The sequence below is a fragment of the Crocuta crocuta genome, unplaced genomic scaffold (genome assembly GCF_008692635.1).
Source record: "Crocuta crocuta isolate KB4526 unplaced genomic scaffold, BGI_CrCroc_1.0 scaffold36, whole genome shotgun sequence".
Taxonomy (NCBI): domain Eukaryota; kingdom Metazoa; phylum Chordata; class Mammalia; order Carnivora; family Hyaenidae; genus Crocuta; species Crocuta crocuta.
In genome coordinates this window covers 12,358,103-12,376,057 of record NW_027532203.1, presented here as the reverse complement: position 1 = coordinate 12,376,057, position 17,955 = coordinate 12,358,103, and the positions used below count along the sequence as shown (strand labels likewise).

Genomic DNA, 17,955 nt, shown 5'->3' with positions numbered 1-17,955 from the left:
CTATCTTAAAAATTATCATATAACTCAGGTACATTATTTTAAACAGTTAAATCATTTTATAAAATGTATAAGAATATTCTGACCCAGCAATCCCAATCTTATACCAATTTTACCTTTGGGAAAATACCCAGCAGAGATACGTAATGTGTTTTCCAAAAGACAGGTACAAGAAAGTGTGTGGCAGTATCCTTCCCCATATCACATCTTTATTACATTGTAACATATTCATTATATTCAGTGGAATATAATGCAGCAATGAAAATGAACAAACTAAAATGCCATAACAATAGGGAGAAGCTCACATATCAAATGTCATAAGACAGAAATCTAACACATTTATGAGATTCAACTTATGTAAATTTTATATTTTTTTAGGTTTTTAAATTTTATTTGAGAGAGACAGAGAGGGTAAAAGTGGGAGACAGGCAGAGAGATGACTTCCAACCAGGCTCTATGCTGGGAGCATCTAGCCCAATGCAGGGCTCAAACTCAGGAGACTGAGATCATGACCTGAGCCAAAATCAAGAGTCAGATGCTTAACTGACTGATCCAGCCAGGTGTCCCTCAATTTATGTAAAATTTAAAAACAGGCAAAATAATCTCTTGGGTAAGAATTCTGAAGAGCAGTTACTCTTGATGGGAGGTGGTTAGTGACCAGAAGAGACCATGGGGCAACTTCTGATAATGTTCTATTTCATGCCTTCGATGATAGCTGCTAGGCATTTCACAATTACTGAGCACCACTTTGGATATTCCAATTTTCAAGATGTATATTATACTTAAATAAAGTTTCAGTAAGAAACGAAGACTCAATAGAAAACATACCTTTAGAAGTAACTTTGTCATATTATATTCTTTTTTATCTGTATTGGCAAAACTCTATCTAATGAAAGGAAATGACTTCAACATATAATCAAAGTTGATTTTAAAATAAATTCTTAAGTTTTCTGATAAATAAAATAAACTTTTTGCAACTGACATGATTGACAAGTCTTAGATAACTCTGCTGAACAAATTGTAGATTTGTATCTTGGCAGAGCTATGATTTCATTCAGAATAGTAGATACATTTTCTGATGGCCCCACTTGCAGTATTATTTAGATTATCACATCTTTCATCTATTGAGTCTTATATAAACCATATCATAACATCATGCTGATTTCTAGTCACAGGTATAAAGATGTTTGCTGTTCCACATAAGAATCATTATTTTTGTAAGATTATTTTTCCCCTCTTCTTTGACATTTCTCAGCAGCTTTATAAAATGTAAATTAGCAGATCAAATACAGACTATCTGAAGTGCTTTTTCATTCTTAAAATCCATGGGGAAATGTATTTAATTTCATTGTAGTGCAAAATATGTTTATTTGTCTAAGATTTGTCAATGTATTGGTTGAAAATATTATGTGGCACAAGTTTCTCCTACCCCTGAACACATTTCACAGCTAAGTAAGCTAATGCTCATGAGAAACATACCAGCTGAGAGCACAGGCAAGAGAACCCAGGTATTTTGATTTTCCAATCCCGTGCACTTTGTTTTAAAATGGGGGCAAAGGCTGACTATTTTTACAATGACCAAAGAATTATTTTAAATGTTTTTTCTTATTATAAGTGAAATTACTTATAAAAAATTAGAAGCAACAGGGCACCTGGGTGGCTAAGTCAGTTAAGCATCTGACTCTTGATTTTGGCTCAGGTCATGATCTTTCGGTTCATGAGATCAAGCCCCAGGCTGGAGCCTGCTTTGGGTTCTCTCTCTCTGTCTCTCTCTCTCTCTCTCTTCAGTTCCCCCACTCATGTTGATAGATAGATAGGTAGATAGATAGATAGATAGATAGATAGATGATTGATAGATAGATAGATAAGCAAGCTTAAGAAAAAGGAAATCAAAAGAATCAAGTATAACTTACCTGAATTTTTAAAGGATATTGAAGGGTCACATGCTAGGTTTTCAAGAGTTAGATTCTGAGACAGAATTTCGAATACAGGCAGTTTATTGACAAGTGCTTTCTGGAATAACACCTGTGAAGGTAAGGGATGCAGAATTGGGAGGAGGGAGAAATTGAACTCGTGACACAGTTTAATGGGGCTGCAGCTGACCCTACAGGTTGCTCTGGTGCTGGACTTGCCTTTAGCCTTGTCCAAAGAGAGGTGGGCAAGGGAGGTGGGCTTCTGGACTTTGTCTCAAGTATGATGCAAGCTTCCCCTGAAAAGTGGGATGTAATCTTGGGCAAGTAACTTCTTTTGCTGAGAGCAGTTCCTGGAAAGATATAGATTTACTTACATTTCTAGTATTTTATTACTTGAAGGAACATAAGTATTTGTTTGACCTTGGTTCCCCTTTTCATTTTCAACCTGTGTCTTCTTCTGTAAAATGATGGAGGAGAGGTGAGGAAGCAGAACTGGGAGGCATATAGATCGAAGTGGATGACCTCTAAGATTACATTAGTTATAAAATCCTGATAATTTAATGTATGAGATTTTATTGGGCAGGATCCTCCTGAATCTCATTTTTTTCTGTTTCCCTGTACATCTTTGAGTGGGGGGAATGTAATACCAGCTTTAAAAGGAAAGAAGAAGTCTCAAAAAGTGGTCTGAAAGAGTCTAGTAAAAAGACTAAGGCAAAGGAAGGCATACAGTTTTGCTTTTGTGATAGCTTAGAAGCTGCTTATGACCACTGGTTTGGGGCTTTCTAGAACATTCACTGTTAAAGCCAACTCTTTTTTCCGCCATTTCCACCATCTGTTTTAGTCACTTGACTGCAGAACTCAAACAATGAGTTGCAGAAGCTATTAAGAAGTGAAGAAGCAGATTTTAGAAACTAGAGTTCTGTTGGCTTGAGGTGCTATACTACCAGAAGGCCATCTTGTACTGATATGAGGATCATTCCAACCCCTGAAACATTTGATTCCAACTCAGAATCCTTGTGTGAACCTTGCATCCATGGTATAAGAAGCCAGTATCCTAAGACTGATTCCAGCTTAACAGGTTCTAGAACTGAGCATTCATTCTATCTCCTTGAAGCCCCTGTGAATGCCTACATCTGATCAAGAATGCTTTCTTAGGAGTAATGAGTGCAAACAACTGTTCTAATACCATCGTAAAGACCTACATAATATGAAATTTCAACTCAGAGGACATACTTTTTAGGAACCTCTATAGCTCCCACAGTGCTGTGTAAATGACTTTGTATAAAGTTGTTAATGACTAAGAGTGGACAACAGAGAGTTGTTTCTTGGGTAGATCCATAAGCAAATAACTTGTTAAATCAAATTAGTTGACTGGTAATTCTACTAAATTATCAAAATTAGCAGGTCAGTGGGATTGTGCAGACAAGGTCAAGATAATGGCTTTTAAGCTCAGAAAGCTGCCTCTGGGGAATATAGAGTCATGTTTTTAGCTAGGATTTTGGAAGGCAAAAAAATGGCTTATTAAAAATATAGACATAATCAAGAATGGATCTGATAAAGAATAGGTAGAGGTAAAAAGTGTTGGATGATGGAGTACAAAAGGAACACAAACATCTTTTAGAAAACATTCCTGGATCAATATGAAAACTAAAGATCCCTTATGTTTTAAGATTTTTGTAACATAATTCTTTTTTTAATTCCCAGTGTCTTAGAGATTTCTGCAACAAAATACACCATCTTTTATTCCAAGACCTTTCTCATCTGAGTAAGTCTTTTGAGCAACCCGGGGTAACTTGTCAAAAACGAAGGCAGATATATTCTCACCGTGTCTTGAGAAAGTCCCTGGTCTGCAGAAAAGGGAACAAACAGTGTGATGCCTCAGGCTTATCCCAAAAGAGTCCTTTGGACCCAGATCAAGGGCTCCCTTTCCTGTGGCCTCATCTTCTATCTGCTACTCATGGTATCAAAATGTACATTTAGATATTTACTATTTCAGATTCTAAACTTCATAGCCATGTCTCGTTTGAGAATATCTCAGCTGTAGGAGGCTGTAAGTTTGTCAGGTCCCCCACTCACAGCAGACTCCATTTGATCTCAGTACATTTTCATAGCCACCCTGTGACGAGCACTGGTCTGGTCATCTCCACATCATGCCTCATCTGGCTGGTGAAGCATAAATAAACCAAGCCTTCCCTTAGCTCATAAAAGACAGAACAAATCTTAACCTAGATTTTGTTTTATAATCCTAATTCCAGTTATTTTCCTCTGCCAGGGGAAGAATTTTCTTATCTAATCTCAAAAGGGTGCCTGAGTGGCTCAGTCAGTTAAGCGTCTGACTTCAGCTAAGGTCACGATCTTGCAGTGTGTGACTTCAAGCCCCACGTCAGAGTCTGTGCTGACAGCTCAGAGCCTGAGCCTACTTCAGATTCTGTGTCTCCCTCTCTCTCTGCCCCACCCCACTCACACTGTCTTTCTCTCAAAAATAAATAAAAAACATTTTAAATTTTAAAAAATCTTAGTGTCATAATTCTCTCAGGTTCTAATTTGATGTAATACCATTTAGGGGCACCTGGGTAGCTCAGTTGGTTGAGCATTGGACTCAACTTTGGCTCAGATCATGATCTCATGGTTTGTGAGTTTGAGCCCCACATCGGGCTCTGTGCTAACAGTGCAGAGACTGCTTGGGATTCTCTTTCTTCCTCTTTCCCTGCATCTCCCCTTTTTGCTCGCTTGCTCTCTCATAATAAATAAAAATAAACTTTAAAAAACTACCATTTAGTTACCTCTTTCTTAATGTATTAGATTTTTTTTTAATTGTAAAACAAGATGTTTTTGGGTTTTTATAGAACTAATTATATTTTTAACAGTGACAGTAATTTTCAGCATAATAGTAAAATATTTGGTTTATCTTTTAAATAGCCATATTTAAAAATTTGTTTTCTTTAAAAGTTTTCTTAAGGTATAATTGATATATATATATCATGTCATATATATGTGATATATATCATATATATATAACTGTACATATTTGATGTATATACTTGGACACATTTAGATATATGCATATATGAAACCATCACCAGAATTAAGGTAATAGACCTATAAAAGAGTTATTTTAAACAACATTTCCTATTAAATGATAGTCCGCTCAGTCTTAAGATCTGCTGGATCCCTGCAGATTGATAACAATAACCAACATTACTGAAGGGCTGATTCCTGACCCTCCTCTCTTCTATACTTCAATTCTCACAGCCACACCACAAAGTTGGTACTATTATCATCTCCACTTTACAAAGAGAAAACTAAGAAATAGTGACCTTAAATCACTTGCTTGAGTTAATGAGTAATTATCCATTACTACTTCATGCACTACCTCCAAAATGAAGCAACGTAAAACAAGCACTCATTTTCTCAGCAGCTTCTATCTTGTCCACAGGTTTGCCAGCATGTCCTCAAGACATGACCCCTGGCTTCCCACAGAAGGAGTCTTTTAGAGTCTCTCTCTGAAAGAGAGAGAGCAAACAGGGGGACAGATAGAGAGGGAGAGAGAATCCCAAGCAGGCTCCACACTGTCAGCACACAGCCTGACACAGGGCTCCATCTTATAAACCATGAGACCACGGCCTGAGCCGAGATGAAGAGTTGGATGCTTAACCTACTGAGCCACCCAGGCACCTGAGAGGACAATCTTTCTAAACCTGACTTGGGAGGTGGAATTTCTTCTGCATTTCTGCTGCATTCCATTGGTCACCAGACCAACCCCGGTGAAATGTGCCAGGGAACTCCCCAAGGATGTGAATATTATGGAATGATATTCAATCAGAGGCATCCTAGATACTGGCTGTAACACATACTCAGTGCTAAGTGACAGAACTAGATAATGAACCCAGGCAGTTTGACCTCAGTGCTTGGGCTCTTTACCATGAGGTAGAGACTAACTACAGAACACATATTTGTGAAGATGTATACTTTTCCTAAAGGGGAATTTGGTGGAGTTTGTGCATATTCCATGACAACTGTTTGCCAAAGGACGCCTGAAAATGTGAAGGAAATAAAAAATATGTATATTTATCGAGGGCCATAGGCACTAAATTTCCAAATAGCCCAGCTGGTATATAGATCATTGCAGAAAAGGCATGGTAAGGAGAGGCAAAATGAGAAATCAGTTCATGTAAATTCTTTTCACTTTGAAATTTTATCTTTACTTTTCTTTTTCTACCTCTCCCCTTCAACACCTCTCTCAACTCTGTCAAGTACCATGTTGAAAAATACCTACAGAGGGCTTTATTTGTTAAAATTGGAGCTTAAAAAAAATCTCTAGTTTAGATTTCGTATAGGTTGCATTTAGTGCTAACATTTTTAAGAATGTTGTAAAAGCTCAGATATCAATGTGCCCTGTTCAGAGAGCTAAGTAATTTGATGAGGGAATTTCTGCTTGAAAAATCTTTGTGCATCAGTGTGAAATATAAATTCACTTGTCAGCAAGCTGTGTCAGAGCAGATTTCTTGTAATATTTGGCCACAGAGCAGAGATTTATTGAAAATTCTTGATGATATCGCTTTCTGAGTTATTTTACATAAACTTAGCAGTGCATCGAATGCTTTGAACTATAGTGTGAATAAGAGAAAGAGAGATAGAGACACAGACAGAGAAAGTGTGAATGTATATGTATCTGTGTTTCTGGCTTTAAAAACTGACATGTAGCAGGAAAATACTAAAAGGCATTTCAATACATTGTGTTGTATCCATCTTACTTTAGAATGATTATTTCTGCAACTACTGTGTTATAAGTAGGTATAGACTTCTGTGCCCTTTTAGAAATGAATCATGAAGCCAAATACTTCAGAACCGAATCTTTGGAATACAGACTATCCTATATCAGGGAGAAGAACAATGGGAATTATTGAAATGCAGAAACATACAGTAGATTTATTATTTTTAAAAGAATTATTATTTGCAAGTCATTTGTACCCAGGTCAGTAGGACAATGCAAAACTCTTAGAAAGGAAAATTTCTTTCTTCAGTAATAAAAGACTTGGAATTGCAATATAAATTTAGTCTCTTGGGTTCTCTCAGCTTTCTGACTTTATATTCTGAGGTTTGCCAAATTATTTTTTGTTTCTCCATTCAAATTTATTCAGCTCCGACCAAGAGATATGTATGAAATTACTTTTCTAAGTGTATTATAAGATATTGGTTAAGTTCAAATAATAATACTGATAAAGAAATGTGCACAGTTTGTGGAGTGAGTATCTTCTATGTATTTAAGGGAAACTATCATTGTCGCATTTATTTATGGGTAAAAATTTTCAACACAGGGATAGCTTTACAATCTGGCAATCAACATTAATGACTATGGAGTGATCCCGTCTGATCAGTAGGATGGATGATAACTTTAAATTGACTACCTGGGAGACTGAGAGTTTAAGTTTTCTGAATATGTTATTGTATGGTTCTTATTTAAAAATGTATTCAAGTCTATTATTACTACTATTATTACTATAGTAACTATACACTGCAGGAAACTAAATAATACATCAAACCACTTAAAAAGTCTCCAGTGGGTTGAAATGACAGATTTCCTAATATTACTTCTAGAAAATACTTCTTATTAAATCATTTGAAAAATATGAAGTATCTCTAGCAGTGTAGTGTGAGAGACACAAAGGTTACAGAATTATAACCTCTTTCTTTAAGGAATTTATCATCATTTTAGCTAATATCTGGCTTGAATCTGTGATTGTTTTTAGTTTTCTCTGTCATTTTTTTCTTTTTCTTCTGTTGGCGTCTGTTCCTATGTTTGTATATCCCCAATTTACTCTCTATAAAATATCTTTATAAGACATTGCGTTATATACCACTTATTCTCAAATTTTTATTTAATTCTTCCAAAACTAATTTTGAAAACTTTGTTCACCTGAAACATTTTGAATTTAATATTTAAAAGAGTTTGTTATAAATATCTGTGAAAGAAGTATTTTTTTCATATACCACTCTCTTAAATAGATAGATCCAAATGCATAAAAATAATAATATCGATTTGATACTCACCATCATCAATTTACAGAATATGTGAGGAAGCTTCTCTTTAACCAAGAAAAATTTATACTTGTTTCTTTTTGAACTAGGACCTGCAATTCAATTTCCCTACAGAATAATATACAAATATCATATATCTTTATGTCTTTTACTGATCATCTATCTTATTTCTTTGCAACATAATATTTTTATAAACTGAAATTATATGTTTATGTTATAGACTTATGTGAGTTGAGACTTAAGGTTTCAACTGCTGGGTTTTTTCTTCTGATTGAGTTAACACTACAATTAGTATTTCTGTACAATCGTGTATAAAGATTTTATTAGAATTCTATCACTTAACGACACGAATGAGGCTTTTTCTAAACACTTATTGCATACATTTGTGGATGAATGTTACTTTTTCCATAAACTCTATTCCAATATTTTTAAATTTATCTAAACACTAAGAAACTTTGTTTACATATATATGTGGGTGACTATTACAATGAGATTTTTATAGCAGTCACTCAATGATTTGAACTCCTTCCAAATTATTTGTCAAATTCATACTTTGGATTCTCACCTGAAGTTATTTTTTTTATAATGTTTCAAGTAACAACTAGATATTGTCCTCCAGAGGCACCTGGGTGGCTCAGTTGGTTAAGCGTCTGACTTGGGGTCAGGTCATGATCTCTTAGTTTGTGAGTTCAAGCCCCACATTGGGCTCTGTGCTGACAGCTCAGAGCCTGGAACCTACTTCAGATTCTGTGTCTCTGCCCTTCCCCATGCTTATGCACTGTCTCTGTCTCTCAATAATAAATAAAAACGTTAAAAAGATTTTTTAAAAATATATTGTCCTCCAGTTATACTGCAAATATAAATTTTAGAAACTGCCTGACTTTCAAAAGTATTTGTTACTCATTCAAGTTACTTATTTCCTCATTTTTAAGAGGTACACCTATAAAAAGCTTTACTGAGACTTACAGAGTAATTATAAGATACATCTGCAAACTTTTTTCACTAAGAGGCACTTTACATAATATAATATATTAAGATAGGATTGGAAGCATTGAAATATCACTTATACCATTGCCAATATAATTCTTTGAAACATGTTCTTATCTATTAATATCTATATAGTATTTCATTCAATTTGTGGAAAGTGCCTATCACTTAACCTACTGAAAAGAATTAGTCCTGGGGCATCTGGGTGGCTCAGTCTGTTAAGCATAGGACTTCAGCTCAGATCATGATCTCACAGTTTGTGGATTTGAGCCGTGCATCAGGCTCTGTGCTGACAGCTCAGAGCCTGGAGCCTGTCTTCAGATTCTGTGTCTCCCTCTCTCTCTGACCCTCCTCTGCTCATGTTGTCTCTACCTCTCTCTCAAAAATAAATAAAATGTTTAAAAAAATTTTTAATGATAAAAAAAAATTAGTCCTTATTGTGAAACCAATATTTTTTTATTTTTCAATTCAGGTAAACATGTTAATAAGCATTTCAAGCAGTATTATAAATACACTGAGAAATAAATTTTTCAGAATGTAATTTTAAAAGAAAGCTATTTTACTAGAAGCAGCCCTTTTGTTTTAAGTAGCTGTATATTTAATATAATTAGTCTGCATTTTAAGTTAAAATATTTTTAAATCTACATGTTGTTTCTAACTAACTTAAAATAATGCAAAGTGATCTGTATCAGTGATTATTAATTACTTATTTAAGAGAAATATGATAAAAAGAAAGCTTTTTCTTTGGTTAATATGTATAGCCTTGCATGTTGAACTCCAGTAATTGGCATTAGGGTAATTAAATAATTAATTTATTGATTATTAATTTATTAATAAATAATTATTGTTAATTTATTAATTAAACTAATGCCTAAAATAGGAACAGCNACAGCGTGAGCAGGGGAGGGTCAGAGAGAGAGGGAGTCACAGACAGAAACAGGCTCCAGACTCTGAGCTGGCAGTCAGCACAGAGCCCGACGCGGGGCTCAAACCCACGAACCGCGAGATCATGACCTAAGCGAAAGTCGGACGCTTAACCGACTAAGCCACCCAGGCGCCCCAGAAGAAATAATTTATAATGTGATATAATTTAATAGATTTTGAATAATGGAATTGAATAATGCTTAATACACCTAGGAAATATTGTGTAAGATATTGATTTGTGGGTTTAAGCGAGTATAAGTAAAAATGTTTGCTATTCCCAGACAACATTTAGTTATATTTAAATTAATGTGTCATTAAGCTGTACTGTTTTTGTGATTTGAAGATATTTTCTATTTAAATTAAAATCCTCTTGATTATTGAGACTATACCTATCAATATCTGTTCATCTCTCAAGAGCATTCCATCTTTCACAGAATTAACAGAAAATTCCCATTTTCTTAGCCCACTTTACCCAATATATTCAGTGTCTGAACAACCCAACATTTCTTGGGTTCTTGCTTAGCAGAAAGTAAAAGGCAAAACCAAACCAAAACAAAACAAACACCAGGAAGCCTTATTCGTTGTTTCTTTCTTTGAAACCATGGGAAGTTTTAGGGGCATCTGGGTGGCTCAGTCTGTTGAGCATCTGACTCTTGATTTCGACTCAGGTTATGACCTCATAGTCATGAGATGGAGCCACTTGTCAGGCTCTCGGCTGATTTGTGGGGCCTGCTTGAGAGTCTCCCTCTANATTGAAACCCTGGGAAGTTTGAAATCTCAGAGTAATGTTCTATAGTAAGGTACTGGAGGAGTAAGCTGTCTTTTGTAAAGTAAGAGAGACTTCGTGGAAAGAAGTAAGTAAAGGAACCTCCAAGACACTATGAAAAGCATGCATGGATTTGAAGACGGGAAAGTTGAGCCATTTCCTTTCTACTTCATAGGTGGCAACATAAGATAAATAATAATAAAAACAATATCTTTGTTTTTGCAGCCGTCGTGAGCGCCATCCCTGTGCCAACCCTCGAAAGCGCCCAGTACCCAGGAATCCTTCCATCTCCCACGTGTGGATACCCCCACCCGCAGTTCACCCTCCGGCCTGTGCCATTCCCGACATTATCTGTGGACCGAGGTTTCGGAGCAGGAAAAAGTCAGTGTGATGCGTTTTCCTTTCTTTTTACGGAGAACAAATGAATAATAGCCAAGGATGCCTTGTTACATGTATAGCATTTTGACATTATCATCCTGGGGAAAATTGACTTACCTCTGCCCTGGGCCACAATCAGAGCACAGTCAGTCCTTTGGATCCTACCACATGCTTTTAGACTGATCCTCTAGGAGTCTTTCCGCAGTACACTCCACAGACAATATGGGAAGTTGTGGGGAAACAAACGTTAACTGGTCCAGTAAAACAATAAAGGGCCAGGTGCTTGAGATTAATACATTCTGTCAACTAGGAAGTTAGTAATCAAGTGACTAACTTCTAACATGTTCTTGCGTGTCTGTTGATTGTATTTAAAGGTGTCTCACTGATTCGTGATGAACCAGTATTTAGATGAATGCTTTAGCTTTCTTTAGTTAAATCAGTTAAGCAATCTCTTTTAATTTTTAAGTAATAATTGTTGGAGAAAAAGATTTCCAAAATAGTATTTAATTTGTTTTCATTTATATGTCTTTCTGATTTTAATAAGATATAGTTGACGTCTGACATTATATAAATTTAAGGCATATAATGTGTTGATTTGAGACACTTATTTATTGCAAAATGATTATCACCATAAAGTTAGCTAATTCCCCCCTCATGTCACATAAGAATGGTTTCTTTTTGTGGTGAGAATGTTTTAAATATACTTTCTTAGCTTTCAAATATATAATACAATATTATTAGTTATAATCAGTATGCTGTACATTAGGTGCCCAGAACATAATCATCTTACGACTGGAAGTTTGTACTCTTTGACCAACATCTCTCTTTTTCCTCGGTTCCCCAGCCCCAGGTAGCTACCATTCTAGTCTCTCTCTCTCTTTTTTTTTTTTGTCAGTATGTCTTTTTGACTCTATATGTAAGTGATATCATACGGTATTTGTCTTTCTGTGCCTGATTTATTTCACTTAGTATAATGTCTTCAAGGTCTATCCAGATTGCTGCAAAAAAAAAAGTGTCCTTGTTTCTCAAGGCTGAATAACATTCCATTGTATATATGCCACATCTTCTTTAACCATTCATCCATTGATTGACACTTAGGTTGTTTCCATATCTTGGCTATTGTGAATAATGCTACGATGAGCATGGGCGTACGTCCATCTCTTTGAGATCCTGTTTTCATTTCCTTTGGATATATACCCAGAAGTGAGATTGCTGGATCATACAGTAATTCTATTTTTAATTTTTTGGGAATCTTTATGCTGTTTTCCATAGTAGCTGCACCAATTTACGTTTTCACCAACAGTGCACTAGGGTTCTCTTTTCTCCACATCCTTGCCAACAATGATCTCTTGTCTTTTTGATGACAGCCATTCTAACAGGTATGAGGTGATATCTCATTGTGATTTTGATTTGCATTTCCCTGATGATTAGTAAGGTCAAATACCCTTTTCACATACTTGTTGACCTTTTGATGCCTTCTTCGGAAAAATGTGTAATTTGTATGTCTTCTTTGGAAAAATGTGTATTCAGTTCTTCTGCACATTTTTAACCTAATTTTTTGCTATTGTTTTGCATGAATTTGTTATATATTTCAGATATTAACCCCTTATCAGATATGTGGTTTGCAGATATTTTCTCCCATCCCAAAAGTTGACTTTTCATTAGTTGATGCTTTTCTTTGCTGTATAGAAGCTTTTTAATTTGATGTAATCCCGTCTGTTTCTTTTTGCTTTTGTTGCCTTTGCTTTTTGGTTTCAAATCCAAAAAGACATTGCCAAAACCATTGTCAAGGAGCTTATACTCTTTATTTTCTTCTAGGAGTTTTACAGTTTTAGGTTTTAAGTTCAAGTCTTTGAAACATTTGAGTTCATTTTTGTGTACAGTGTAAGAAACTCAGTTTCATTCTTTTGCATGTGGCAATTCAGTTTTCTCAGTGCCATTTACTGAAGACACTATTGCCCTACTGTATAGTCTTAGCTCTTTGGCATAAAGTAATTGATCATATATGCATGGGTTTATTTCCAAGCTCTTCATTCTGTTCCACTAATCTGTGTACCTGGTTTTATGCCTATACCATACTGTTTGACTATTAGAGCCTTGTAATGTAGTTTGAAATCAGAAAGTGTGATACCTCCAGCTTGCTCTTCTTTAACAATATTGCTATGGGTTTTGGGGATCTTTTCTACTTCCATTCACATTTTGGGACTGCTTATTCTATTTCTGTGAAAAATGCCATTGGAATTTTGATAGAATTGCATTGAATCTTTAGATCACTTTGGGCAGTACAGAAATTTTAATAATATTAGTTCTTTCAAACCATGAGCATGGACTGGCTTTCTTTTTATTTACGTCTTCTTCAATTTGTTTTGTCAATGTCTTATAGTTCTCAGTGTACAGATATGTTACTTCCTTGGTTAAATGTATTCCTAAGTGCTTTCTTTCTTTTTGATACAACTGTAAATGAGATTGTTTTCTTAATTTCTCTTTCTGATAGCTCATTGTTAGCTTATAGAAATGCAACTGATTTTTATATATTGATTTTATATCCTAAGAGTAGTATTTCATTTGTTTTAAGGACAGTAGATATGGAGAGATACTCTCAATCTATTATATACACCCTGGTGGTTTCTCCTATACCATTTGACTTTTTTTCTTCAAGCACAGCATTTTAAAATCGATTTTATGGCTTTCTTCCCTTAGTTAGGAACAGGTGACTCAGCAGCTCATGTGAGATAGGATGTTTTGTAATAGATAAGATGGTAACAGCAATAAAATATATTTGTGAGGTAAGCTATATTTTTTCCAACCCAACAGGGACAGCTCTAAGAAATCATAAATCGTCTAGATGTAGCAAGGTTAGAATTAAAAGGCATCAAAAATCTGCCAAGAGAGAATTAGATTTATTTTCCCTTTTCTCACTGCACATCATGTCTACAGAATAGAGTTGTGTGCAAAAACTCAAGGAAAAAGTAGTTTCCCAAACCATATTGAAGGGGATTAAATGAGGAAGATATGGGAAGTCTAGGAACCAAAAATTGCCAAATCCCAGGATAAGTAGGGCAATGATTCCAAAGAATTCAGAGGCCTCAAGTCCCTGCTTCTGCTTCTGAAATGAACTCTCCCCAGCAAGAAAGAGAAGATTATAGTGTTAGTCTAGTTTTTCTCTTATCATATCACCATGTAGTGTTTTCTTTGGATTTCATCTATATTCTCTGACTTTAAAAGGAAGTGTGAGAAGAATGTGTAGAATGACCTTTATCTCTTCACCACAGTGAGACAAAAACAAGTCAAAGTTCACTTCTTTTTTTTTTAAAGAAATTAGCTATTTTATTTTATTCATGATGTGTTCCTATAGTTTCTTTTTCTCTTTTAAAGACATGGTCTCCTTCTGAGGATTCAGCATCCCATTTACTCTTTCCTTTTTCTCTTGATTTGTTGCAACATGCAAGACTGCTTCACTGAATCACAGGGATAATCATTCCAAAAGTTAAATGTCAATGAAAACAAAAATAATATATAATCTGGTATAGTTTTTCTCCTTTCCCCACTGGCCAAAATAAGTTACATGAAGAAGCTCAATACCAATAAGATAGAGGTATATATTCCACCCAACATGAACTAGAGAATTTACAGGGGAAGGGAGAGAAGGGTGAATTGTGAAAAAATAATACAATCTACGACAGATTACTATTCACCAGGAGCATTTGGTGTGTGTCACCATTTCTTATCGTAGAGTCTGTGTTTCAGATTTTCCTACAGTGTATGTACTCATTTCTTAGGCTTCCTTAATAAGGGACCATAAGCTAGGTGGTTTAAAATGATAGAAATTTATTCTCCCATAGTTCCTGAGCTAGAACTCCAAAATCAAGGTGTTGTCAAGGTTATGTTCCCTCCCAAGGCTCTAGGGGTGGATCCATCTTTGCTTTTTCCAGTTTCTAGTAGTCCCAGGTATCTCTTGGCTTATGTAACTCCAATATCTGCCTCCCTCACATGGCTGTCTTCCCTCTGCCTGAAGAGATTGTATAGACCCAGACCTCTAAGGAAATGAATATTTGAGGGCCAGAGGGCAGACTTTTATGAATAGAATTGTGTCTCTCAAAAAGATATGTTGAAGTTCTAACCTCCAATACTTGTGAATGAGCCGTTATTTAGAAATAGGATCTTTTCAGATGTTATCAAGCTAAGGTGAGGTCATGCTTAATTAGGGTGAGTCCTAATCCAATATGGTTTGTATCCTTATAAGAGAAGGGGCTCAGACACACAGGGAGAAGATGGCCACATGGTAACAGAGACAGAGATTGGAGTGATGTATTCCAAGCCAAAGAACAATAAGTGAACTATGATAAAATGTGTTTTTATTTGTCCTTAATGACTACAGATTTGTTTATATTTGTGGTTAGAGTCTCATGTACCACTCTGGTGCAGGACTTTGATAGTGGAGCAGGCTGTATATGTGGGGACAGAGGGTACCTTTGTACCTTTCACTCAGTTTTGCTATGAATCAAAATGCTTTTACAAAATAAAGTCTACTAGATATAAATGAATGAATGAATGAAATAAAGAAAAATTAGTCTCTTTAATAATTTTTTAAATCTTGTTAATTTATTTTAAGGTAAGGATTATTAAATAAGGGTAATTAGATAACTATAATATATAATATAAATATAAAATATATAACATAACTATTATATTAAGTTATATAAAAAAGGATTCCTAACATAGTGCTTAGCTTAGTAATTTTTGAACTTGCTCCTAGATCAAAAGGCATGGACATACCACTCCTGGCCAAGATATCACAGGTTTTTAAAATATATAGTCAGTAATACAGTAAATAATTTTTGAGCAAGAGGAATGTGCAGTGCAAAAGGAATAGGAAATAGATATGTTTCCAAGTGATTACTTAGAAAAGAAAAAATATATAAGCACCCTCTTTTCTAGGAAACTAAATATTCTCTAAATCACTGTCAGAACCAGTTAACTTGCAGCCATTCTGTATCGGTTTCTAAATGCCTTGGAGAACACTAAACATCCGTGTTCTTTCTCAAGCAGAAAACATTTCATGACTCTGGCTGGAGATGTCTTATTAGTCACCTTGAGAAACAAGAAGTCACACGGAGGAAAAGAAAAATTTGTGCCAAATGGGGAGACTCTCCTTCCTCAAAGTTATCTGAAAGAACTTTGAGTTGCACAAGAAATGAATCACTAAAACTCTGCCCCCAAAAGATCACCTGCTTTCTGAACTCAAAAATAAAGCTGAATTTCTCTCCTACCAGAAGGAAAAGAAAAATATAGGCTATAGCACATTTGCATTACACACATTTGGTGATCCATTGGTAAAGATTTATATATAGTTGTGACAGGCAAATATCTCCTCTTCCTGCTAATAAACTGTAGTACTGTTCTTAGCTTCAGTAGGCAAACTGTCCCTGGGAAAGAAGAAACGGAGCAACATTTTGAAAACTTCAACCAGTAGATAGTCTTGAGGCCCTGTTTCTACAAGTCACTATAAAATTGGTGCCCCCATTTTCTCATCTTTGAAACAGGTAGATACTAGAGATTAGATGCTTTTTTAAACCTTCCCTTTTAGTTTGTGTATTGTCTTTGTTAATGAGAAGGCTGGTCAGCTTCACCCATTTTATTTTCCTGTGCCAGCTCTCTTCCAAGACGGAAATCAAATAACTAATGAGACTTGACCTAGATAAAATCACAGACACAACGGAGTTAATGAATCATTCTCTAGGGTCTTTGCAAGAATCCACCCTGTGAGGATCTGGGGTTACTCAGGAATATTGCATGACGGTGCTCTGAGATTAATGTGGGAATTGGGTTCCTTAAGCATTCATGTCTCAAAGTCTCTGCGTAGAGTTATTGGTGTGCTACATTTCTTTCAAATATTGCAATTTTAGATAGAACAAAAATCCTTATTTCCATTTTTACAATATTTTTGCCACTCTGTAGCAATTATTTCTGTGTTGACATTAATTATTATAAAGTGCCTTGAAATTTGACTCTGCTGTGTAATTGTATGCTATTTGTACAATGCATCCCCACTACTTCATCATTTGAAAACAAGTACCTTGCTAGCACATGTGTGATTCTCACTTTACTTTACTTTCTGAATTGCAGGAAGACTGCACTTTCGTGGGCAAAAGGAGGTTTTCTTTACTTTCAGAGCTCTTTGCACATCTAAATATCACATCACTGAGCCAGTTTGTTTCACACAGGTGTCCTGGGCTGGCTCTTGATCTGGCCAGATGGGTTCATCTGACATGAAGGCTTTTCTCCTGTGGAGTCATTGCTATTGCATTTAAGAGTTTTGACTGCCTCAAATGTCAACCAGTTCTGAAAAGCATTTCTCTTGCTCCACATAAAATATAGTAATTATGAATTGTCTATGGAAAATCTGTACTTTGCCCATTGCACTAGATATTAAGCAAACTTATCATTTTTTAGCAAAACTGAATTAAGGACTATTAATTCATAGTCCCTTATGAATTAGTGATGCATTCTGTCTCTTGTTCCCACCTAACACATTAGATTAGATACTTCCCCTTTCACAATGGATGGTGCTAGGGATTGGTTTCCCCAAAGATCGTGTCCATCTTTGTTGGAGCTACTGTTGCTTCCCTGAGATGTGTTCCCAGTGTGAATCATGGTCACCACCTGAAGACCTGGGGATGGAAGATGGGGCATATGGAGAATCTATAATTTTAGAGATGCCAATGAGCAATGCCATTAAAGAGAATAGGAATGGGAGTGGCCCCAGAACATTTCACGATGTCATCAAAATTCCTGTGAAGCCTGGGGATTTTGAGAAACTAAATTTTAGAAAACTAAAAAAGTACATGCAGATTTTATCAAACTTAATGTCACAATAATATTTTACCATAGACCTTTTTTATTTCAAAAATGTAGAAGCAATAGAACAGGAAACTATAAAGGACAGAATAA

At 35.5% G+C, this 17,955-nt stretch overlaps 1 protein-coding gene across 1 annotated transcript in view; it reads left to right on the top strand.

Annotated features, from left to right (window-relative positions):
• Window positions 1-17,955, top strand: part of DCC (DCC netrin 1 receptor) — a 750,532-nt gene that overhangs the window by 695,677 nt on the left and 36,900 nt on the right. The window contains exon 26 of the mRNA XM_077777558.1: window positions 10,852-11,007. Within this exon, the coding sequence (XP_077633684.1) occupies window positions 10,852-11,007 (156 nt within the window). The remainder of the gene's footprint in view (window positions 1-10,851; window positions 11,008-17,955) is intronic.